The sequence below is a fragment of the Saimiri boliviensis genome, chromosome 4 (assembly GCF_048565385.1).
Source record: "Saimiri boliviensis isolate mSaiBol1 chromosome 4, mSaiBol1.pri, whole genome shotgun sequence".
NCBI lineage: Eukaryota > Metazoa > Chordata > Mammalia > Primates > Cebidae > Saimiri > Saimiri boliviensis.
The window spans coordinates 126,665,694-126,690,949 of record NC_133452.1 but is presented as its reverse complement, the minus strand read 5'-3'; the positions used below and the strand labels follow the sequence as shown (position 1 = coordinate 126,690,949).

The following is a 25,256-nucleotide window of genomic DNA, read 5'->3' as shown; positions in this document are numbered from 1 at the left end:
TCTTCTTTTTATTCAATATTTTCAGATGGATAGATGTTTCTATCTGTAATTTTGACATTTCATTTCATACATTTCATTTCATTTTGTTCTCTACAATAAAAATTAAATTTCAAGGCTGAACTTATTCCAATATCTTATATGCATTTGAAAAATGAGTTTTGAAATTATGGAAAAGAAAATGAAATATATGTTGACACATATGAAAGCCCAAAAAAAGTCTTAAGAAACTCAAATTAGTATTTTCTGCTCTGAAACCTACACACATCTTGTATCCCCTGATAATTTTATGTTTCCTACAGCTGTGCTGTGCTCATTAATATTTAGTTATTCCCATGCCTCACCCACTGCTGACACAGAATGCCATTCTCTCTCCTTCCACTTTCTAAGTCACTGACATAGTTAATAATCTTGGTTTTGCCAACCAACAGGTTAGCAAACAGTTGCTTGTAATAGGTAACTGTCACTTCATAAAATATTTATTTCAATATGTAATAGTAAAAAAATTCATGGCGAGCAGTCCCTTAACTTTTTTCAAAAATACATGAATAATAACTTAAAAATAATAACAAAGGTATACTGAACACTTGGTATGTTCAAGTTGCTTTCAACCAATTTATTAGGGAAATAATTTTATCCTTAATTTAAGCTAAAGACATAGGCATAAGACCAGTTAGATAACCTTTCTGAGGCTATATGCCCTAAGTGGACAAACTAGGACCTGAACTCAGATAACCTGATTTCAGAGTGAGCACTTCTAACCAGGCTGCTATATAAAAACCACTGAGCTATATAAAATTATCAAAAATAAATTATCCACACTCATAATTGTACATAAAGTATATCATGTGTTTGCTACATGAGCAGATTAAAGTAAAATAAAAATCTCAATTTAGTGATAGTAACAATAAAACTATCACAAAGAAAATTTGTTTCCAGATAAAATATTCTATGTCGCACTTAGAGATAGAAATCCTGCAATTTTAAAGCCAGATAATAATTTCACATAAATTCTAGCAGAGTTTATAGCAAATGGTGTGATGTCTCTGCATATGGAGAGTTAAAATTAGGAAGGAAATAGCTGATCCCATTTTGATAAATGATTATTGGTACAGAGGAATTCGAAGAGGAAACAGCCCAGCCATTCTCACATCTGCAGATCAAGAATTACAAAAGCAAAAATTATAGAGGACAGCTATGAAAAACAACAAACATTTACAAAACTAACATTTTGGGAAACATTATTGTGTCATGAATGTGTTTTTAACCTGTTAGACTAAATGAATTACTCAGAACACTCTAAAGAAAATAAAAATATTGGGTTAATAGGTATAAAATAATAGAAAGAATGAATAAGACCTAGTATTTGTGAGCACATAAGGTCATCATAGTCAAAAATAATTTTTGTACATTTAAAAATAATGAAGAGTATAATTGGATTATTTGTAACACAAAGGATAAATGCTTGAGGTGGGTACCTCCATTTACCCCGATGTAATTATTATATATTGCATGCCTGTATCAATATAGCTCATGTAACCTATAAATACATACCCCTACTATGTACCCACAAAAATTAAAAATAAGCATTCAAAATATGTATGAGGAGCCAGGCACGGTGGCTCAAGCCTGTAATCCCAGCACTTTGGGAGGCTGAGGTGGGTGGATCACAAGGTCAAGAGATAGAGACCATCCTGGTCAACATGGTGAAACCCTGTCTCTACTAAAAATACAAAAAAAAAAAAATTAGCTGGGCATGGTGGCACGTTCCTGTAATCCCAGCTACTCAGGAGGCTGAGGCAGGAGAATTGCTTGAACCCAGTAGGTGGAGGTTGCGGTGAGCCGAGATCGTGCCATTGCACTCCAGCCTGGGTAACAAAAGTGAAACTCCGTCTCAAAAAATATATATATGTATGAGGAAAAGAAAAATGATGTTGTAGTGTACTAATAACAATATACTACTGAATAATAAACAAGTTAAACAAGTTATAAAAATCCTTACAGTATTATCTAAATACATCTCTCTCTCTCTCTCTACACACAAACACACACACACACACACACACACACACACACCCACATCGTATGTCCCTAACATGAAGATACTGAAAAGGCTATAAATCAAATCTAAGAAAGTTTGACTCTAGGTATGTAATATTTTGGGTGACTTCAAATAATTTGTTTTTCTCCTTTTTATTTGTATTTTCTGATTTTTCTATAATGAACAGTTATTAATTTATTATAAAAAGAAAACTATCAATAGCATTTTCTTTCCTTTATTAAATAAGCACTTACATATTGCTTAGTATGTGAAGGCGCAATGTACATTAAACTAACTTTATAATTAAGTTGTCATACTTACATTAGGTAAAATAAATTTATGTAAAAATCATGTGAATCAAGAACTTAAAACTGCAAGGAAGTCTTTGATAAACTGGTTTCCACACATACCTTTAGCTCTTCAATCTGCTGCTTGACAGTTTCAAGATCTGTTCCAATCGGAGACATTGAAGCTAATTTACCACCTGCAATATCTACCCAGTCAAATACCGCCTGAAAGACACATTAGTCCATGTGTTGTTATAACAGTACATTTGAAATTGCTACAATATTTCAAGTACCACAGAAAAATACAATCGTAAATCTAAAAGATATTGCAAAATGAGACTATTTAAAAAAAAATTAACATAGTTCACCTAAATAAGTAAAAGCAGCAATATATCAAAATGATCATCCCAAACATGAAATAGATACATATAAGTTTGCAAAATAAATTGTTTATTCGATTGATTCTTGACTGAGTCTCACAGATGGGCTGGAGCCCAAGTTAGTTACTTGTCATTGATACCTCACTAGTAAATTATCACTTTGGTTACCAAAAAAAAAAAAAAAAAGGAAAGGAAAGGGGAATTTATTAATAAAGTGTTATTTGTAGTAAAATTTTTCATATATTTCCAAAGTTCAAAAAATTTCTCAGCTGGCATAAAGCCTAGCTGTGACATTTATTTTTACAAATATAGAAATGGAGTGGCATAATGAAAAAGGAAAAGATGTTCTCATCTGGGCTTAAAAAGAATATTCACTTTGTGTATGGAAATACTTAAGCTTTTTCCATATGGTAAGAAGGATGAAAGATTAAACTCCTGCCAGCCTGTGAGGAAATGGAGCAAGGTTAAGGGAGGCAGAGAAATACATCCTAGTTGGCCTCAGCTGACAAGAGAATTTTTAATACTAAAAAAAACCAAACCTTACAAATGGTTAATGAACTGAATGAAAACCTTTAAGAGAAATGAAAAACAACTATTAAAAGGAATTATAAATATGGAAAAGAAGAAAACACTTTTTACACACCAGATTATGACCTAATAGAAATCTATTTTGTACATGGAGAACACTGGCTTCAAATCAAATTTCTTTACTTCTGACTTTAGTTAAACTTGGTGATATTTTTAGATAGTGTTTACTCCTTTCATCTTATTCCACTCAGAACAGAATTCAGATTTAGTTCCATTTCACTGTCTGGTGCTGAGCCATTTATAAAAAATACTGTGTGGGAACATTTACTTTCACTCTAAAAAAATCAAAATATTTCTTTTCAAAGTAAATTTCACTGAATGTGTATACAGAAATGTGTTTAGATGTGTATATAAATCTACACATATCTGAAAGGTCAGAAATAATCTTCTAAAAGACAAAACATGAACTGAGATACATGAGGCAACCACAGGAATAATTTGCCCACAATTATATATGCACTGGCAGGTCTCAGGGTGGTGTCAATATGTAGACATCAACTAGTATGATTCCAGCTAAGACCAGCACATACACTGTAATCCCCTTACCTGCAGTCCATCCTGGTACTGAACGGCAGCCTGCATTGCCTCCTCCAGTTTGTCAATCCGGTCTTTCCAAGCTTTATTTAGAGAATCCCATGCTGAATTTAACTACGAGATGTATGTTAGAACTCTTTTAGTGTCCAATTTTGAAGTTTCAACTACTTTTAGCAAAACATTTTCATTAACTAAAAATTTTTGAAAGCCATGCTGATAAGTAAGCCGATTGTACCTCATCTATGCTCTTCTTGACAATGGGTTTATCAGGCTCCCCACATGCCGCAATGAGTTCAGAACCCAGGTTAATAACTATATCCAGCTCCTCCTGTAGTCCATCTATTTCTTCCCTTATGGCCTAGAATAAGAAAATGACAGCCTTAGAATTTTAAGCAAAACCACATTAAAACTTTAAAAAGTACACAACCAAATCAATGGTAGTTATTTCTAGAAGGTGGCATTGTAATAATTTTTACTTCTTTCTGTTTTCTAAGTTTCTGCAATAAATTTTTTTAACAAGAAATACTTTAAAAGAAAAACAGCACCCTTCTAGTAACAACTGCCAAATGTTTCTTATAAAGATAATATTTAAGAAATGATAAATAAGAAATACCTTAACAAATACCAAAACACATTTTTAAAAATATCAACAATACTATAAGGTTTAGAAAGACATTTTGGTTTCCAAACCATTATACATTTAAAACAGACAAGTAAAATATGTATTCAAAAACTACACAAATTAATGTATTTGTTAGCAGATTTAGAATAATCCAGCTTTGGCTTTACATTTTATGTCATTACCCTAGGTAGGAGCTATAAGGTATAAAAATACCACAACAGAAAGGCAGTATCCTACTTTTGCTTTCATCTTCTTGGTTAAATATATTCATTCATTCAACAAACACTGAATAAGCATAAACCAAGCCCTAACCCAGGCACTGGGGATACCAAGAAAAATAGATATGGCTATTCCCTTCAAGGGGCCACAGTCCAGGAGGAAACACAGAGGCATAAGCAACAGTAAATCATACTATGTGCAGAGTCCTTTGCATGAAGAAAGTATTATGGGAACACAGCTGCACTAACTCTGCTAAGTACACAAAAAAGGTTTCACATGGGGAGTAATTATCCAACTGAACCTTGAAGCTTGAGTTGCCTTTGCCAGAAGAGTGCAAGGAAGGACATTCTAGAGTGAGGAAATAAGATGTGCAAAGGCACTGATGCTAGAAAAGGCAAAACAGTTTGTTTTGGGAAACATCCTTTCTAATCACTAGCAGGGAGGGAGCTTGGTAAAGGAGAAATAGGAAAACATAAGTTTGGAAACATAGGCATGAGCTAGGCTGGGATGCAAAAAGCTGCATGCCCTGCTCTAGGGAGTTGAAGCTTTATCCAGAAGGCAGGGGATACCTCTGAAAGGGTTTAGGCAGCAACACAGTAAGGGCCGATCTAGAGGGAAGACTGGCAGAAAGGTCAGAGGCCTGACAAGGAAGGACAGTCTGCACTTTGGATTACTTTGGAAACTAAAAAGAAATAAAGAGATAATGAGGCCCTGAAATAAGGCAAAATCAGTGAGGATAAAGGGAAAATTTTTATTGTTGTTGTTGTTGTTTGTTTTTTGAGACAGGGTCTTGCTCTGTCACCCAGGCTAGAGTGCAGTGGCACAATCTTGGCTCACTGCCACCTCTACCTCCCAGGTTCAAGAGATTCTCATGCTTCAGCCTCCCAAGTAGCTGGGACTACAAGTGTGCACCACCATGCCTGACTAATTTTTGTATTTTTAGTAGAGACAGTTTTGTCAGGCTGGCCAGGCTGGTCTTGAACTCCTGGCCTCAAGTGATTCGCCCACCTCGGTCTCCCAAAATTCTGGGATTACAGGCATGAGCCACCATTTAGCAGGGCCTGAAAAACTTGTTTTAAACATGGAATCTCAACGTGAAATTTGTGGGTATACTCTATAAACTCTATCTCCTACTGTATCACTGCACATTCCATTTTCAGAACCAAATATAAATTTTAACAGAATAAACCCTAATATTTACCCAAGAAATCTGGGTTTCATTACAACACAACTTATTTTTTAACTTTAAATGAGATTTTCTGCTTACCTCTGCTGCTTCTTGCTGTTGTTTTACTACGGAAGGATCAATTCCAGGATCTTCCAGGTCCCGGATGAAATCTTGAGTATCTTTAATGGTAACTACCAATGACATGTGATCACACCAGAACTTTTCTGCTAGCTCCATCACATCCAGTAGTTTGGCTTCCCTTTCTTCTACCAGTGTGTGTATGTTCTCCCAAATGAAAACCATTTGGTCAAGCTTATCCTGAACAGCTATGGAGGAAAACAACATCCACAAGGCTATTGGTTAGCCCCATGTAACCAACAAAGCAGAATGTTACAGTTCACACAGAAAGCAGTGATCCAATTTGCTAAGCCTCTAAAACTGGACCAAGTTTCGGATGACCCCAGTCCAGTGGGTATCAGTGGGTCCAAATGTCTACATCAGATAATACAATATCTCTAGATCTCCTATTCTTCTTCCTGACAAAAGTGAGCTCAGAGTAGAACCAAGTGTATCAAGTTTCAAGTTCACTTAGACTGTCCTTAATCCCAAAGGGAGTGAAATAATCAGCTAGGTGTATCTTTAGGTTCTCCAAATCAAAATACAATCATCTGTTCAGGAATGTAACAATGTATGGTATATATTTTGGACTTGCTTCCAGAGTACTCTTATTGTCAATTTCCACTACACACATGCTCTTCCTTTTGACCCTCAGCTCATATCTCAAACATGGCTAGCTGTGGTAGTGGATCCCTGTTCTGTGGCTATGTGATGCAGCATGCATGCTTTGTAAGGTAGCAGAGTCAGTAACTCTGCTAGTAACTCTGAAGAAAAAACCCCTAGATTTGGCTTTATTAGCAATATGCTTCAAACTATTAATTTAAAAGGGCTGAGTACACATGGTCTTTGAACATATGGTCTTTATACATGGTCTATGTATAATGGCTCACTTTGCATTCAATCGATTAATTTCACAAACACAGGAAGACATTAACAAGGGATTTGCATACACAGTCCTTCAACCCTAAACACATCATATTTGTAATACCTTTTCTAAGATGCAGTATTTTTTAATGCAATTGGACTGTAAGTAAACAGCATAAAAATTTAGAACTGCTTTAAAAATGAAGTTTGTTTCCCTATTCCAAAATTATTACCTTTGGCAGATATGTCTTTATCAGTGCCCCCAGATCTAGCAATCATTTCCTCTCCCCTCTGTTTAAGAGTTTCATACAATGGCTGTAGCTTCTCCATGTCTACTGACACATTCTTATTTTCACTGATCTGTTCCTTGATCTTCTCGACCTCTGCAGAGATAGAAGGTGGCTGCCTCAGACGCTCCACGATGCGTTCCAGGCTCTCAAGGATCTGATCTATCTTGTCATGGAACTAGGAGTAAAACAAAGAGATCTTTTATGGAAAAAAAGATCTGTAATACCAAGTGCGAAATTTAAATGTCAACACATTTTTTACAATTTAATGTCACAATTAAGAATAAATCTTAGCCTCTTTATCAACAGACCCATTCAAATGTTACATCCATCTAGTGTGTCAAGACACGCCTCAAATCATGACGTACATGTGCCTCTGTGTCACTGCCTATATAGACTTAGTTTCTTATGAATAGTTGAGTGTATCCATTAAGAAATGGTATATGTTAATATGCAATTGGACCAGGATGACATGGCCAGCAGAATCTCTTTATCTGTTGCTTCATCCTGTTATCATAATTCAAATTAATTTTAAAAATCAAGTTCAATAAGTTGAGTATTTGTCTATTCAAATGGATTGTTCACTTCATTTTCAATTAACTATTTTGGCATCCTAAAAAGTTACATTATTTAATGTGAAATTCATTAAATTCTGACATGACAGAGGTTACAAGTTTCAGAAGTTTTTATTTACTTAATGGTTAAACACGCAATCAGACATATGAGAGAATTTAAAATTTTTGTTTCTAAAGGTTCCATAGATAATTAAGCAAAGCTATAAAAACTTGTTCATTCATATCTACGAATGAACGTTGCTCTATACTATCTCAAAGTTAAAGGAATAATTACACGGGATTGTGACATTGGCCCACCCTAATGTCCCATATCTAATAACAAAAACCAAACCTTGAAAATGGGAAAATCTGTAGGTATTTCAAAATTCAACTTCTTAAGAAAAAGGTATTTTCGGAAAAGAAAAAACCATCAGTATAGAGCTTTATATTCTTTTTCTTTCATTCAGCCTATCATTCTGTCTTTCTTCTCACTGCCTTCTTGAGAGTGTTTTGTTAAGAATTACAACACTTTCCTTGAACTCTCCCAATGGCAAATATTGCATTCTAGTCAGGATGGTCAATGAATTAAATATTTGGACAATGATGACAACTGCATGTTTCTTAAGTCACTGAAAATTATTTTTATTATATCTATCGGTAGGCAGAGAAAGATAAGTAGAGAAAGGCTGAATTCAAGCAAACATTACCTCTGAGAGACACAGACATCAATACTCAGAGTTAATGTGGTGAAATAATTTTAGTTAAAATTTAATCAGGAGATTCAGGAAAATGTCTTTCTGTGCTCTGCTGTCTGCAAGAACCCAATTCTATTTTTAGTGTAAACAATTACCTGAGTTGATTGAGAAATGGCTTCATCCAGTGCCACAGCTCGCTTTTTGACATTTTCTTTAATTTGACTGTAAAGGGTGTCAGCTGCCACATACTTCTCTTGGATAGAAAAGCCTTCCCCAGGGCTTAATTCCAGTAACTGCGGCCCAGTTTTGTTCATCTTATCTATATGAGGCTTGTGTTCAGCTATCAACTCTCGCAGTTGCTATAACAAACCAAACAGTTTTTCAGTATCTCACGGTCACACCTCCATATTACAGCTGTCTACACCTGCAATGCATCCAGCTGGCAAGAAGCTCCAAACAATCCCCTCCCCAGAACAAGGCATTTAACACAAGATGGCTCATGCACTTCTTTGCCAGGAAGAGGGCCCTGACACAAAGATTAAACAACAGTCTGGTCACGCCAAAGTCTCTTTAGGGTACACACAAAGATGCTGGTTCAGTGAAATAATGAATCACAGTTTATTATGCATCTCATACCAAGAGCAGCACATTTTGACAAGAACATTAGCCAACGGTCATATTGCATAAAAGAATTCTGAACTCACTATGTCCCCAACCTACAGACACCAAGTCTTATCTCATGGTGCTCCTTTCTGCACACTCACGATATATACAAAAATAGTAGAAAGAGAAAGAGAGATATAAGATGGGGGGTGGGGGAAGAAGGGAGAAGGGAGGGAAGCAAAAAGAATAGAAAGAAGCTCAACAGAAGTTAGTGCAATGCGGAGAGAAAAATCTCAGGATTAGGAATGTTAGGATGATGTAAGCCCATAAGGCACTAAATGTGGACCCATATAAAATGAATGGACATGTATTACATTTTATATTTATATATAAATCTATTCTACATATAAATGATATATAGAAATACATACGCATGAATCTGTCTCTATTATTTTAAAATGTTACAGGCTGCAAGGGCAATCAATCTATCAATACACAGCTATATACTGAGCATTATTTATAAGATGTATTTAAGGAAAAATGCATGACATAAGAAGGTGTTGCATAATTTTGTTACCTAATCAAAAAATACAATGATATTTATACTAGTGGGTTGGTGTAGAATTCGAGAGAAGCCCCATTCCCTCTAATAGAGAAGATGTGTTGGAAGCCTGAATAAAGCTGGAATATCTACACTGCAAGGATCCCATGGATTTCAATGAGTAGTTTTTCATGGGTCAAAGCCAAAGCCACCCCCAGGGGGAAGATCTGCCTTTGAATGCAGACCTTTTTGAGGCTGGACTCTGTGCAGCACTGGAAGTCTTCCCGTTTGTACCACATTATTGATTACGTCCCCTCAGCAGCAGCCCTTCATCCTCACCAAAATATGTATCTCCAAACTCCAGCCTCCCACAAAAGCTTCTCTGGGGAAACTTACTTTCAAGAAAGATAGTCTAGAGATAAGCTTCCAATCTTTTCCTGCAAACTCTAATTTCCATCAGTTACCAGAAAAAATCACCAGGATGGTCACATGCCTAGATTCTTATTGAATGGGTCTACGAAAATCAATTATGAGCATTATTTTGAGAACTTGTTGAGGAAACTGGCACATTACATCAGTAACTATGAGCAATGTAATAAACTTTTTTGAAGGTTTTTAGAAAACTGCCTCAAAATAGTTTTGGAAAGGGCTAAATAAACATGAATTCGATTTTAAAAGAAGGAAGAGTCTATGTAACCTGCGGCACATAAGAATATGGGAGGGTCATGTCTGCAATCTAGCTCCTGGGTGTCCCAAGCCAAGGTGTTCTTATTTTTATTTTGCATAATTAGATATCTTAATGCTGCTTTACTGAATGGAGGTGGTAATGGTAAACATATCAGCTATAGATAATCTCATGGAAAAAGAAAACTGAAGATATTGCATATGTTCTACTGTCAATGTTCTTTTGGGAATGCTTGGAAAACAAGCTTTCACTCAAGTGTTATCAAGAGACTCTCAATAAAATGCTAGACCTCTGCTGATAATTCTTGAGTTCCTTTGAGTCTAGGTATGATCTCATCTGTGTAGCACCACTCTGAGGCAACTTGGCTTGGCGCTTTGCAAGTACTGAGAGGAGCCTTTTTTTCTTTCTCCTTTTTTGGGGGATGGAGTTCCACTCTTGTTGTCCAGGCTGGAGTGCAATGGATCACCACAACCTCCGACTCCCAGGCTCAAGTGATTCTCTTGCCTTAGCCTCCCCAGTAGCTGGGATTATAAGCATATGCTACCACACCCAGCTAATTTTGTATTTTTATAGAGTCGGGGTTTCTCCATGTTGGTCAGGCTGGTCTCGAACTCCTGACCTCAGGTGACCCACCCACCTAGGTCTCTCAAAGTGCTGGGACTACAGGTGTGAGGCACTGTGCCCAGCTGAGGAGCCTTTTTAAAACTGTTTCACGACAGGCAAGAGAACACCTACTGGCTATCTACTCAGGTATGTGTGAGCATCAAAAAAGGGCACTAAAGGAGACTAAAGAAGATGCCTTTTGCCTCATATGTGACAAAATGATTCTTGGCAACACGCTGCCATAGGAGTCCAGCCATGCTGTAGATATCCAGTGTGACTTTAAGATATCTATCATGTGCTAACATGGCCCTTGGAGCCATTTTTCATTCCTGGCTAGAATGAACTAGATTTCTCCCCAAAATACATGGAGACGATGCTGTAGAGCTGGAGAAGAAATGCCATCCTAGGAGGCTACAAATATTCTGAGACAGCAAAGCTCTTAGTTTAAACAATCTGAAGATGTGGCTACAAAGCTTTGTACCTCCCTTTATACAGACAATCATAAATTTGTTTTGAAAGCGTAAAGATTATGCAAAAAGGCAAAAAAACTCAATTTTTAAAATTTCAGCTCAACAATAAGCCTTTCCATACCATTTGATGTTATGCTAAAAATGCGGCTATTCAAATCACCTTAGCAAAGAAATCCACGAAACATTTTATATTTATAATAATTCAGTGAGTAGACATCAGATTTTTGCCACAAATAAACCTTTATACAAAAATTCAATTCTACATTATCTTTCTCCTGCCGAATCATTTAGATAGAACTCCCTAAGATTCCCAGTCTGTATTCTCTAAAACTCTCTTCAAATAAATACTTCAGTATAGTCTTCAATGACAATTCATCAAAATGGTAAACAAACAAGATTAACAAGTATGTCACATATTCCAAACAATGACATGATAAACCGTGAATTGAACTGTCCCCTCCCTTTCTCTCCCTCTTACTCCCTCCCTCTTTGTTTCTCTCTCTCTTTTGGGCACAGGCATACACACATACACACACACACACACACACACACTCATGCACATACAAACACACAGACACACACACGTCCATGATTAGTCTCAGAGTACATGCTGTACAGATCTGAAAGAGCAGCTAGGTTCACAAATCCATAAATAGCAAGAAATCTAGTTTTTCTGACAGTCTTTTTTTTTTTTTTTTTTTTTTTTTTGAGACAGAGTGTCGCTCTTGTTACCCAGGCTGGAGTGCAATGGCGCGATCTCGGCTCACCGCGACCTCCGCCTCCTGGGTTCAAGCAATTCTCCTGCCTCAGCCTCCTGAGTAGCTGGGACTACAGGCACGCGCCACCATGCCCAGCTAATTTTTTGTATTTTTAGTAGAGACGGGGTTTCACCACGTTGACCAGGATGGTCTCGATCTCTCGACCTCGTGATCCACCCGCCTCGGCCTCCCAAAGTGCTGGGATTACAGGCTTGAGCCACCGCGCCCGGCTTTCTGACAGTCTTGAACACTCTCTCACATAAACCCTTACAAAATTTTAAGCCATATTAACAATTAAGTGACTGCTGAAAAGAGGGCTTCATGTGCCATTTCATGTATCTTTAAAACGTACTATAACTATAGTTATAAATGTATTCTTCCTACTTTACTCATTTACATTTATAGGAACAAGAACTTCAAAGAGTTCCATGTTCATAAGATGAACAAAATAATCTGTCTTTATACTTCATCATTTTTCCTTCTCGTAGCTTTCGTAATATTGCCATGTTGACACATTCATTATATTACACATTTTCTTTTCTTTTTTTTTGTTTTTGGTTTTGTTTTTTTTGAGACAGAGTCTTGCTCTGTTGCCCAGAGCAGATCAGACAGTGGCACAATCTCGGTTCACTGCAACCTCCACCTCCCTGGTTCAAGTGATTCTTGTGTCTCAGCTTCCCAAGTAGCAGGGATTACAGTACAGTCACGTGCCATCACTCCCAGCTAATTTTTGTATTTTTAGTAGAGACAGGGTTTTACCATGTTGGTCAGGCTGGTCTCGAACTACTGACCTCATGATCTGCCCGACTCAGCTTCCCAAAGTGCTGGGATTACAGGCGTGAGCCACCACACTCGGCCATATTACACATTTTCTCCAAGCTCAATGGCCTTGTCTGTATAACAGCTCTCCCATGTATTTCTACTCTGCATTTACCTTCTACACATATAGATTAAAAACAATTGAATGTGTGTAAATTAAGAGTGCTTCAAAAGCTTATTTCTCTAACATTTTAAATGGGAATTTTTTTCTATCTAGATGGTTTATACTGCATTCAATTTTATAAAACTTGTGATATAACCAATGACATATACAATAAGTCTATCCACATGAGTCTTCTCACTATAACCCTGTAGAAGAAGCAATTATGAAGTAAGCAAATTACACAGACCAGAACACAGTATTATTAAAATGCCTTAATCATGTAAGTGTTTAACAGCACTAAAAACCGTCATAAAAATCATGATTCTCTTCTAATGGGGCATACAATATTCTCTTTCACACCAGGCTTACCCGATGTTCTTCCTGCTGCTGCCTTAGAGTTTCATATTCAAGGGCTGGGGCAGGAAGCTGAGAGATGACTGTTTGTGTTTCTGTCAGCCATGGCCAAAGTTCTTCATATGTTTCCCAGAACTGGTTAACCAAGGACTGTGCCCGTTCCAGCTGCAGATACCTCTCTGAGTTAATCTGGCAGATGGTATCGTAGTTCTTCAGTACCTTGTCCAGTTTTTTCTAGAAAAGAAGAAGATGAAATGTTTAACTGGTCAGGTCAATGAACATAAGCACTCCAGAGTGCTCTGTCCAACACTACACCTGGACAGAGTGGGCATTCGACAAACATATGTTAAAAAAATGCATCTGCAAAAACTATTCAGATTTTAATAATTTCTACGTATTAAAGTTTACTTCAAATTAAAAGGCCTCAAGTGTTTTATGAATAAGACACTGAGATCTCCAAAAACAATAAGCAAAATTCTCCAGTCATTCTTAAAATGGCTTCAAGGTTAGAATATAAGTCTTATATGACTCTGGCAACATTTACTTTGCAGAAAAAAAATAAAGACTACCTTTTGCAAATGAAATTGTAAAAATTTCTAGTTAACAAAATTAATTATATACACACACATGTGCATATATGTATATATTACGTGTGTGTGTGTGTGTGTGTGTGCATGCGTGTGTACACAAACAGACAGAGAGAGGAATCAAAGCAGAACATTGTATCATTGTGCTATACACTGATTTAATGGGGTAGTCACAGTGATCTAGATTATGTTATAAATTCATAGCAAAAACTAATAGCAGAAGATAAAGCACAAACATAACCCAATAAACCACAGAATAACAAATTATTTCGTGACAATGTATTTTTCACATCAGAGTCTTTACAGAAATAATAAGTATTCAATTACAAATAAGAAAATTGCCATTGTAGAGTATAAGTAACATAGTGCATATCATGACATTGTGCATTCTATTATTTTATCTATGGCAGGCATCCCCAAACTTTTTACACAGGGGGCCAGTTCACTGTCCCTCAGACCATTGGAGGGCCACCACATACTGTGCTCCCCTCAAAGAGGTACCCCTTCCTGAAGTGCGGCGGGGGGCCGGATAAATGGCCTCAGGGGGCCGCATGTGGCCCGTGGGCCGTAGTTTGGGCACGCCTGATCTATGGTCTACCTTAAAAGCAATATATACTTTTTAAAATGTAATTTTAGGCACAGAGATTCCTATATTTTTTTGCCATGAGATATCTTTCCTACCAGAAGCAATATTATACATCAATTTCTTTAGGCTGCTTATATGTCTGAATATGAATTGAAAATTTTTATTTGTGGCTGGTTTTATGCCAATTTAAAGGATAATTAAAACTACACAAACTGAATGCTCCCTTAATTATTCAGCTCATATCTTCCCTATGTAGGTTACTGTAACTTTAGACAAAGTGGATTTCAGCATGAGAGAGAACCATATGTTTTGGTTTTTGTTAAGAGGCCCAAATGTCTCTGAAGTATATAAACAATAGTTGATACATATTAAAACAATAACTTAGACTGAAAATAATGATAATAAGAGAGCTAACATTAATTGAATGCTTAATGCATGCCAGTTAATCAAGGTCTCAAACTTCAATAGCCTTTGTGCCTATTCAAAAAGATTGTCCTCATAGTGATTCTCTTAAGAAATATTCCTCTGACTGTTACTCTATAAATTTGAAAAATGCCTTATTTAAACTAATTATTTTTGCTGCTTAAATGGCAGCTGTGGATAACAGAAAAGTGTTTCTCTAGGACTGAAAGCTCAACACCTGCTGTTTTTTCAAGAGTCCCACTACCAGGCCACAGACAAGATTATACCTTCATTGATTGCTTTTCCTCTTCACTGCATGCAGTCATGATTTTATGCCCAGATTTAACAAGTTCATCAATAATATCCTTGTGTCTCAAAATCTCCATGGTGAATGTCTGTGATTTACCAACATAAAGACAAAAAAATAAAACAAGAAATTGTATAACTAAAATGAAAACAATTAGGTGAAGCAGTTAAAAATACCAAGTTACACTAGAGGGGTCTTAAAAAGTAAATCACACAAGCACATTTTACTGACTTGGAGCACACCAGCAAATAAATTATATGGCAATTGGAAATGTATTTCTTCACCTTTTGAACTTGAAGCTGAGCAGAAGTCTGGTCTTGCTCAAGCCTGATGTCACCCAGAGACATCAATTTTTTTTCTGTTTCAGTAATCCAGGATAACTCAGCATCAGCTGCTTGGTCAAACTAAACAAAAGATAAATAATTAGGTCAGCACGTTCCTGCTCCCAGAGCCAGAAAATACCTATCTACGTTTCTTTGAAATATCCTTATTACACAAGTGGAAAATCTGAGCTTATCTCCTCATGCATCCTAAAATAATTAGTGATAATAACTAAGTTTTAAAGAAAGGAAAACTTTCCACACAAGCTCTTAACACATGTTGGATTTATAGCACTACATTAATGATTTTAGAACAGCTAACACTACTGCCTTCTTTTGGGGCAGTCTTAATAATTTGCACCTCAGGAATACTGATCAAAAAATTAATAGTTATGAAAGCCAACAGCTAGGTACCATCTTTCAATAATTTCACCCATCACTTCAACACCTGTGATATGCGCTAACACTCTGCTATCAAAGTACATGATTCCTAGAAAAAAGAATAGAGTATTTCCATTTATTCTGCTATTATGTTTATAAATGTTATGTGTAAATATACATCTCTATGTATGCAGAGTATACCCCTAAATAATTCAAGCGTAATTTTAAAGCATCTCATTTAAAGGCAGAAAACATTTTTAAGAGCATTCTTATATATTTTAAGAGATTTTATTTTCCTGATCATAACAGTAATTTATGAGTGCAGTATAAATTCATAAAGCAGAGAAAAATATACAGAAGAAAATTAAAACCTAGAGTTAACACTGTTGGTATTTTAGTGAATTTTCTTCCACAAATCAAGAGAGAAAGATTTGTAGAAATGTCTGGAATGACACTGTGTAAACAGCTTTATATCCTGCTTTTTCATTTACTACAAACATTCCCCCGTCATACTCCTTTAAACATGATTTTGAAATAATATCAAATTCTAACATACCTGGATTTTTGTTTAAGCTTTCTGCATTTTTGTTATTACACAAACAACCTTATAATGAGTATCTGTACATGAATGTCTTTTCTGTTTTTCTGATATGGAGTTTTTGCTCTTGTTGCCCAGGCTGGAGTGCAGTGGCATAATCTTGGCTCACAACCTCTGCCTCCCAGGTTCAAGTGATTCTCCTGCCTCAGCCTCCTGAGTAGCTGGGATTAGAGGCATGCACCACCATGCCCAGTTAATTTTGTATTTTTAGTAGAGACGGGGTTTCACCATGTTAGACAGGCTGGTTTCGAACTCCTGACCTCAAGAGATCCACTTGCCTCGGCCTCCCAAAGTGCCGAGATTACAGGTGTGAACCACCATGTCTGACATCTGTACATAAATTTCTGTTGGCATCTCTAATTAGTTCCTTCGTGTAGATTCCTAGACGTGACTATCAAGTCAAAGAGCACGAACATTTTCCATGTCTGCCATCGGATAAACCCCAGTGCCTTCCAGGGCCAAGTAGTTACCATAAATGAACAAAATGGGCCTGTGACACTACAGCACCAGCAATAAATGATCACTAAAATGACCTCAGCTGGAAGAATTAATGAGGAATAGACATTCTGGCTATTCAAGTTCAGTACTGCTAGATCTTCTAACTTTTCAAGGAATCTGGAAATCCAGAGGGTTGGAAAATAGGTAGGTGGGGAGAGAGATGGGTGGAGATAAGAAACTAGGTTTTTAAAAATTCTACAACTTACTGCCACATTATGTCAATTCATGGGAAGATGGAGTACATTAACTTTTCTCTGTTCCTGATGATAAATACACCTAAAACTCCTGTGCATTACATAAGAAGACTCCGCAGAGTAGAAAGACTAGGACAGAACTGCTATGGACTTGGACTGCAAGGAAGAACACAGTGGTGAGTTCTCTGGGATTTTCTCTTTGCCTCACATATCTAAAACTACATGCTGGAGAAATCAGCAACCACACGACACTAATGGGTACAGACAAAGTCCCAACACAAGCCTGCTCTCTAGCCAAAGGACCAGGAAAGGAGTTGCCTAGCGAAACAGACAACTTTTAAACAATAATCACTCTGTTCCAACCAAACGCTACAGAAAATAATGGCTGCTCCACTCACACTCATGCCAAGAAAAGAAAAATGGGGGGCCTGCACTTCCTCCCTTGTAATGCTGTGACAAAGTCCCTAACACTCCTGCCAGGAGATGTTAGAGAATGCCAAGTCGGGAGCCAGAAGCTTCACCCCTTCTGCCCAAACACAAGGCCCCAAACCATCATGTCAGTGGAGACCATACGGGGAGACTGGGCTTCCACCCCTACTAAGCAATAAGGAGGTGCCCCTCACTCCTCTCCTCTGGGGTGATGTCAGAGAAGGCCTAGTGGAGAGTCAGGATCTTCACCATCCCTCAGTGTGTTACCGTCACAGTCACCCACACTGTGGTACCAGTAGAGACCACACAGGGAGCTGGAACTCCCACTCCCACCCAGCGGAACTGACGAGCCATCCCCTAGGTGTCAACCGAGGTTGAATTGGGAACCGGGACTTGTACCTTCACCTGGTAGCACCCCCAGCTTCTTCTGCCAGAGTGGCAACAGGGGAAGGCAGCTAAAACAGAACGCTGAAGCTCTAACACTCACAACATCATATAAGAGCCAGGAAAATCTCTTAACTGAATTAAAGAACATAATCAAATAGATGCCTATACTGAAATGGAAGACACGTTAGAATTATCTGACAATGACTTTAAAGCAGCCGTGATAAAAATGCTTCAGTGAGTACTTCTGAATGTTCATAGTTGAAACAAAAAATTAGAAGGCTTCACCAACAACATAGAACATCTCAAATAAAAAGAAGATACAGTATAAAGAAGATGCAAATGAAAACGTAGAACTGAAAAACATAAATGAAACAAAAATGTCAGTGGACGAGCTCAATGAAGGGGACAAAAGAAAGAATCAGTGAAGGAAAAGAAATTACCCAGACTGAATAATAGAAAATAAATTAAAAAATAATCAGAGCTGCAGGTACCTGTGGGACTATCACTGAAGTCCTAATATTCATGTTATCAGAGTCCCAGAAGGAGAAGAGAAAGAGGTTGTGACTAAAAAAACACTTGAACATTCTTGAGATAACATTATAGAAACAGAGAATAGCTTTGTGGCTGACAGAAGTTAGGGAAGATAGAGTTGGATGGAATGGGTATGGCTCACAGAGCAGCATGAAGGATTCCTGTGGTGAGAGAAATATTCTGTATCTTGACTGTATCAATATCAGTATCCTGCTTGTGATATTTCACTGTAAAGATGTTACCATTGGGGAAAGTTGAGTAAAGGATCCAATAGGATTTCTCTGTATTATTTCCTGCAGGTGAATTTACAATGATCTTAAAACAAGTTTAATTTTAAAAAGACATTGTATACCTGTATCAAAATAACTTATGTACCTCATATATATATATATATATCTACTATGTGCCCATAAAAATTAAAAATTAAATGAAAATATATTAAATAAAATTTTTTTTTAAAGAAAGGAAAACAACTCTGTGGGTAACCTCTCACCTGTAAGTCCCTATTTGTGTTTTCTCTGTTAAGATATCTACTGCCAAACTGCCCTTCAGATAGAATGTCTTAATATACACTCCCACAAGCAGTGTTTTGCTATAACTTCATCAACATGGGGTATCATTTATTTTCTAATATTGACAATTTAATATTGTCAAGCTTATAGGTAGACTTTTTGTAACTGTAAGAAAACCAAGAAACCATTTGAAAAAAAAAATTCTACCTTAATCTGGTTCAATAGTTTCTATGATGTTATTTAATTTCAAATGGAATTATTCATTAGCAATTATTGATCAATATGAAAACAAAAGAAAAACATTTCATCAATCAATTCGGCAGCTTCAGGTATGGAGAAAGAATCCCCATGAAAAAGAAGTTAAAGAGTCTTCTATGAGGATTGTTACTTTCAAAAGCATATACAATGAAGCTATAGGTAAAAACTGATGTGATTTACCTAAAGAATACAAGACTGAGAAAAACAGTCCAGGCTTTTCTACCTGAGTGTAAATGCTGCAAGATACCTGAATAAAATTTAACAATTATGCATTTTTTTCTTCTACTGATTCCTGAAAATAAATAAATAAAGTGACACCCACTACTATCGTTTGTGTTCAGGCTGACAGTATTTCTATCAGAGTCCTCATAAAGAAAGTCAGGCTGTTAAGTATTCATATTAGCTTAACACTATGTCTCCCCTATTAAAAAACAAAGCAAAACAAAACAAAACTTTCCAGCAGCAAACAGTATGGTGATAACCTCTAAGTTGCCAAAAAAGGAAAGCTGAAACCCAAACAATGTTTCTTTGATCAAGTCAAACATTTGCTCTAAAAAAAAAAAAAAAAAAAAAAAAGACGTCAAGCAGAAATTATCCTTCTGCCATTTGAGAAATTTTTTTATTAAAACAGCAAATATTGTTAAGCAACAAATGGAGTCACTACAGGATCTACATTGAGTGTACGTTAAGTAAGTTATAGTGAGGAGAGGCATTTTAGGTCTATGACTCACTCAAATGACTGGTTAACGTGTATTTCTAATGGACCATAAAAATGGTTCATTTTACATGTAAGCAACATGGAAAACAATATAGTAGGCCAAATTTTAATGAATTTGTTTACTGCTCATACAGGAAGTAAAATTTGACTTAACAGAATATGTTGATAATCTTGGCATCCATAATGGCATTTGGGGAAATTTAATAGCATCAGAGGAGTCTAACCACTAACTCTAGTTACCATCTATTATAGTTGAATTAGCATTTCAGGAATTTTCTAAAAGTTAGTGCAAGGCATTTTAAATAGCTACATCTAAATATGCCTGGAAAACACTCTCTAAAACAGTAACAGCCAGCATCCCACTGAGCACATTGTTCTAATTGCTTAACATGCAATATCTCCTTCATTCCTGACAACTGTATCATGTGAGTACTGCCATGAACTCCATTTCCAGCTTAGAAAAGTAAGGTAAAAGGAAGTTAACTAAGTTACCAAAGAGTACTCGGGTGGTAAATGCTGAGCCTGAGATTCTAAGGAAGGTGGTCTAACTTCTGGACCACCAAAGTCAGACCACCTTTGTTAGAATCTCAGGCTCAGCATTTACCACCTGAGTATTACATATTACCACAATGGTCAGTGAATAATGGGTTTTAACAGAGGTTTAAGGCGAAGTGATAAACAAACCTTAACCTCAAGGACATCCTTTTTACTCCCTTCCCCTGACTGGAGCACTTATCACATTCTTTTGATTAGCATTTCCTTTCACTTTGCCTCTCATTATTTATAACACAGCCCATATTTTCCCATCCCCAACACCTGGAGGGACTAAACAAATCTCATTTCCGTAGAAGATGTTTTCTTCTGGTCCTTTAAAAGAAATAAACAGGTGGTATTTTTCTCCAGGCTGATTCCTAATGACCCAATGAGTTGTTTGGATTAACCACACCCAAACCACCAATCCAAGGGCCTTTATGACGGGATTATTATGGTGCCCCGCGTACATAAACCAAGCAATTAGAACTGCTGAAGAATGTTTGGGATTCCCAAACCCTGTGAGATATACATATTTTAGCAACTACTGATAATTGTACATTATAAGACGCAAAGGATGATTAATTGCTCTGAGGCTTTAAGAATCAAGGTAGTCTGAATTCAGAACCCAAGTCTGTACATCTTTCAAGCAAAAGTACCTTTCCCGATTTCCACAGAGCTTGCAGAAGAAAAGCAACAAAGATACGCTACTCTGTGTAGGTTTAAAATGCAGAAATACGTAGTTTTTAACACAGATAATGGCACATATTATGAGAAGGAGGCAGTTTAGCTCAACATTATTATTTAGGAAGCTACCTTGTCCCATTCAGATTCTTCCCAAAAGTAATGAATGGGCCCAATTACTTCACAAAATCATATCCTTTTCAGATTATCAATGCCTGCAAATCTGGAGTCAGATTTGGGGGCATGTAGGGTGGTATTAGCAAAGGTACAAGTTCTCACTCATCACCCATTACTGAGGCTGTTCAATTTTTCTCAAATAATAACAAATAGGAGCTTCATACCTGTTATAAAAGTTCAGCAGCATATCTTTTAAAAACTGTTATTGTGATATAGGATTAACAAGAAAATCTAACCCTGTCAAATCAAAAATTTTTAAAAACCTAAATTTACACAAGGTGATTACAAAGTATATGCTATTTAGAAGATATCTGTATGTTCCCTTCTGTTCTCTCTTCAAACTTTTAATTCCTTTCCATGTTTTTTTTGACATCTTCCATCCGGATGTTTAAAAGTCAGTACATTCTGTGATTGTGGCTTGACCATTCACAAAGTGCTTATGCTTTTGTTAAATTGCAAAAAGCAGGTTGGTATTATAAAGGAAGCATATCTGTATATATGCAACCTTAAACCTGGGAAAAATATGAAATATCTTAAGGGTATTTCTGCTCAGAAAACAGAACACCTAGTCATTTAAAATCTAATGTAACTCTCCCTGGTTTAAGTGGGACAAACCATTAAATCCATGAATTTTAAAATTGTGAAGTGTTATTCAAGGCACATGACCTTACCCCATCACTTGTGGATGTTGGTAGGCTGGGGGAAGGGGTCTGTGGGAAGAGTCACAGTTAATAAAACAAATTGCATATGACTAAAGGTGTGTCTAACTAAAAAGATGAGCTCAGGTCATATTATGTCCATATTTCATACAGAAAACAGACTCAGAATGGTAATTTGTTTAAACAATATAAAGTCCAAAATATGTGGCTAATACCCAGGTCTAAAGAGATACTTTTTTCACCACTCCTTCTTATATTTCATGGATGTATTGTTATTGGGTAAAACAGAAAACAAACATTTTTATCAAACTGTACTCTGGTCCTAATTCCAAACATCTGTAAGTAGGCAACCTGATAAAATATTTCAGTGATATATTAGCTCCTTTATAAACTTGAAAATTATGAGTTTAGAAACTTATAAGTGCAAAGTCTCTACCACACCAGAAAGACAGGTACCTACTACTCTATTCTTAGGCTTCCCTACACGGTCATGTTTTATGATTCTTTTAGTGTTGCATTCTCATCCCCCCCCCTCCCAAAGTCTTTATGGCTGGAAATATGCTCATTATATACCTCTATTTTGCTGTAATAATGGAACCTGCAGATTACTGAAGAAGTTTAGAAAAAAATGGTTCACTACCCTCGAGGGTTTTCCTCTCTATATAATTTATGAGGAGCCACAGCAGTGAGGGAGAATGAGATAAGGATGAAATCTGAGTTGCTACTCTGCCACTTCCTGCTTGTCAGACCACAGGCAAGTCGCTTTACCCCATGCACACTGTGCATGTTCCTCCCAGCTCTAAATACCTGTGTGTCTATGTAGGCTTACGGGAGGTATTTTCATTGGACACACTTGCAGGTATTTCAAGGAAATGAAGATAAAAATACACACATGAACAACCAGAAGATATTAATGGTATTAATATGTGTCATCTACTGGTAGTAAAACTTTTACTATATACATTGCCTTTCTCTCTCAAAAGGATGTTACTATATCCATTGTCTGTCTTTCTCAAGACGAAGGCTGGAAGGATACAGACCAAATTGCTTACATACTCTTTCTTTCATAAATTTTTCTGTATTCTTTGAGAAAATCTTGAAATTTTAAATAAAGATTGATTTTATGAGAGGGGAAAAAAAAAACCCCAAATCATTATTTTCCTGAAGGATCTGCGTCTTGGATTCTGGAAGACTTAACACTGACTTACTTTTCCCCAAGCCTCTGGAAAACATCTGCAAAACCTTGAAGAGCCTGGCCACAGTAAATGACCTTGGCACATACCAGAGATTACTAACCAATGAAAACTCGATCTCTGACGGTACCCTTATTACTGTCCCACTTTGCTGAACTAACCAACCATACTCAACTTCTCAAGAAAATCTTACTCCCAAGAGTACAGAATAATTGTCTTGTTATTTAGAGAAGCCTTAAGTGCCAGTTCTGAAACGTTCAAATGAATTTCAGTTAAAAAAAAATACAGTATTTTTCAATAGCTGAATAAACTTCAGAAACAAACACACTCATTTTCCTTTAATAATAAAGCATAAAACTCCTCTGTTTAAAAAGAGTCACGCAAATACATTCCTCAAGCACGAATGCCCCCTCCTTCACAAAAATTTCGTAGGCAGGGCTTTTGCTATCACTGCATTTCATCAGTTGTTGTCATTCTAGAGCATTGCACTAAAATGAGAAGGGGAACATCATGCTTTAGAACTAACTATATAAATCCCATTTTTATGGCAACATTAGAAAATTAATTTTGGATGCTCCCACAGAATCTGCTTGATTTATGCTTCTTGTTTTTGGCTCACAATAGCAAAAGCTTAGTTGTACACCATCCTAAGCTCTGCTCTAAAGTACACTGCAATATCATACTACTCCCACACACAAACTCTGTAGTAAGTCTGATGTCTTACTGTAAATGCTCACAGAAATTTCAACTCAAGTTAATCAACACATTACAAACTTCTATTTCTAGGACCCCACTCATTGCCCACAGTCTTCCCAGGGAGCTATGGCCAAGGGCTGAAAGCCTATAAAACTTCTGGAGTATACATTCTGCAGGAGTTATAGACAAATTGGAACCTATCATCTTTCCCTCTTCTGTCATTTTCTGAAAAAGACTTCAGATTACCAACAAAACTGCTTCCTTTTAATTAAAAAAAAAAAAAAAAACAACTTTCTCTTTGCCACAGCTTTCTGTAAATGAACAGTTAATACTGATTTACATGACAATTCACAGTTTTTACTCACATACTGATCAGAGTTAGTCAATGCATAAAAATTAATATCAGCAATATTCGTAGGTGTAGACAAAAGCATTTTGTTTGGAAAGCAAGGCTGATCTTCACAATGTCTGACTTGTTAAGGATAAATCTGAAGCAATGAGGCCGATGGCTGTTAACAAGGTACAGATTAGCCTTGCCCTGGTGCTCAGACTCGAAGGAGCCCAGTCAACTTCTTTTCAAATCCACCCTTCCATTTTGGAAGCACAGCAAATGAATGCAAACAGTATTAACGGGCATCTTTGTTCAGGTAAAGGCTCTGGGAACAGCTGGAGAAAACTTATTGCCTAGACAACAAACCACTTTTCCCTACCTGCTGTGATCTCAGAATCGCAGCATCGATCTCCTCCACCTTCTGAGTGATGGTGTCGCTCACTAATCGGTAGCGCTCATTGTCCTCAGCTACCATTTTCTCAAGTCCTTCTCTTGCCCTCCATGGTACCAGTTCCAGCAAAGCACTGCTCACTTCATTCAGGGAGTCCAGTAAGGCTTTGTGGTTCTTAGCTTCCTTTTTCAGTTCCTGAAAACATACAAATGAGTGAGTAACACTTAAGAGCTTCAACAGACTTTTCCTTTAACTGTTCTTGGAGCTCAAGCCCTTTGCAGGTGAAGAATGTGATGCTTTGCCCCACTCCCCCGTTAGTTTCAGTTGAGTTAAATAAACCTTTTTTATTTAAAGCTATTTTGCAAAAAGAAAAGTATTTCCTGAGAAGTTCAAAGAACAATTCATTTGTCGACATGGCAAGATTTTATCTTTGAAATTTAAATAAATATTTAAAGTTTCAGAAGCAAAACAAGCAGGTTAACATGTACTATTCTTCGCTTCCTGGGAATCTCTAAGTAAATCAGGTAACAGAAAAGTAAAATAAAGAAGACATTACAAGCCAGAATTAAGTAACCCTCAAAAGGAGGACAAACTGGC

At 36.7% G+C, this 25,256-nt stretch overlaps 1 protein-coding gene across 28 annotated transcripts in view; it reads right to left on the bottom strand.

Annotated features, from left to right (window-relative positions):
- The window catches only part of DST (dystonin), a 498,104-nt gene that overhangs the window by 46,829 nt on the left and 426,019 nt on the right, over positions 1-25,256 (bottom strand). For all 28 annotated transcript variants that reach the window (XM_074398159.1, XM_074398139.1, XM_074398145.1 and 25 more), the window contains 10 exons: positions 24,648-24,854; positions 15,456-15,575; positions 15,152-15,259; positions 13,305-13,523; positions 8,509-8,712; positions 7,051-7,282; positions 5,936-6,162; positions 4,063-4,185; positions 3,840-3,941; positions 2,449-2,550 (listed from right to left, as the gene is read on the bottom strand). In XM_074398159.1, the coding sequence (XP_074254260.1) occupies positions 2,449-2,550; positions 3,840-3,941; positions 4,063-4,185; positions 5,936-6,162; positions 7,051-7,282; positions 8,509-8,712; positions 13,305-13,523; positions 15,152-15,259; positions 15,456-15,575; positions 24,648-24,854 (1,644 nt within the window). The remainder of the gene's footprint in view (positions 1-2,448; positions 2,551-3,839; positions 3,942-4,062; positions 4,186-5,935; positions 6,163-7,050; positions 7,283-8,508; positions 8,713-13,304; positions 13,524-15,151; positions 15,260-15,455; positions 15,576-24,647; positions 24,855-25,256) is intronic.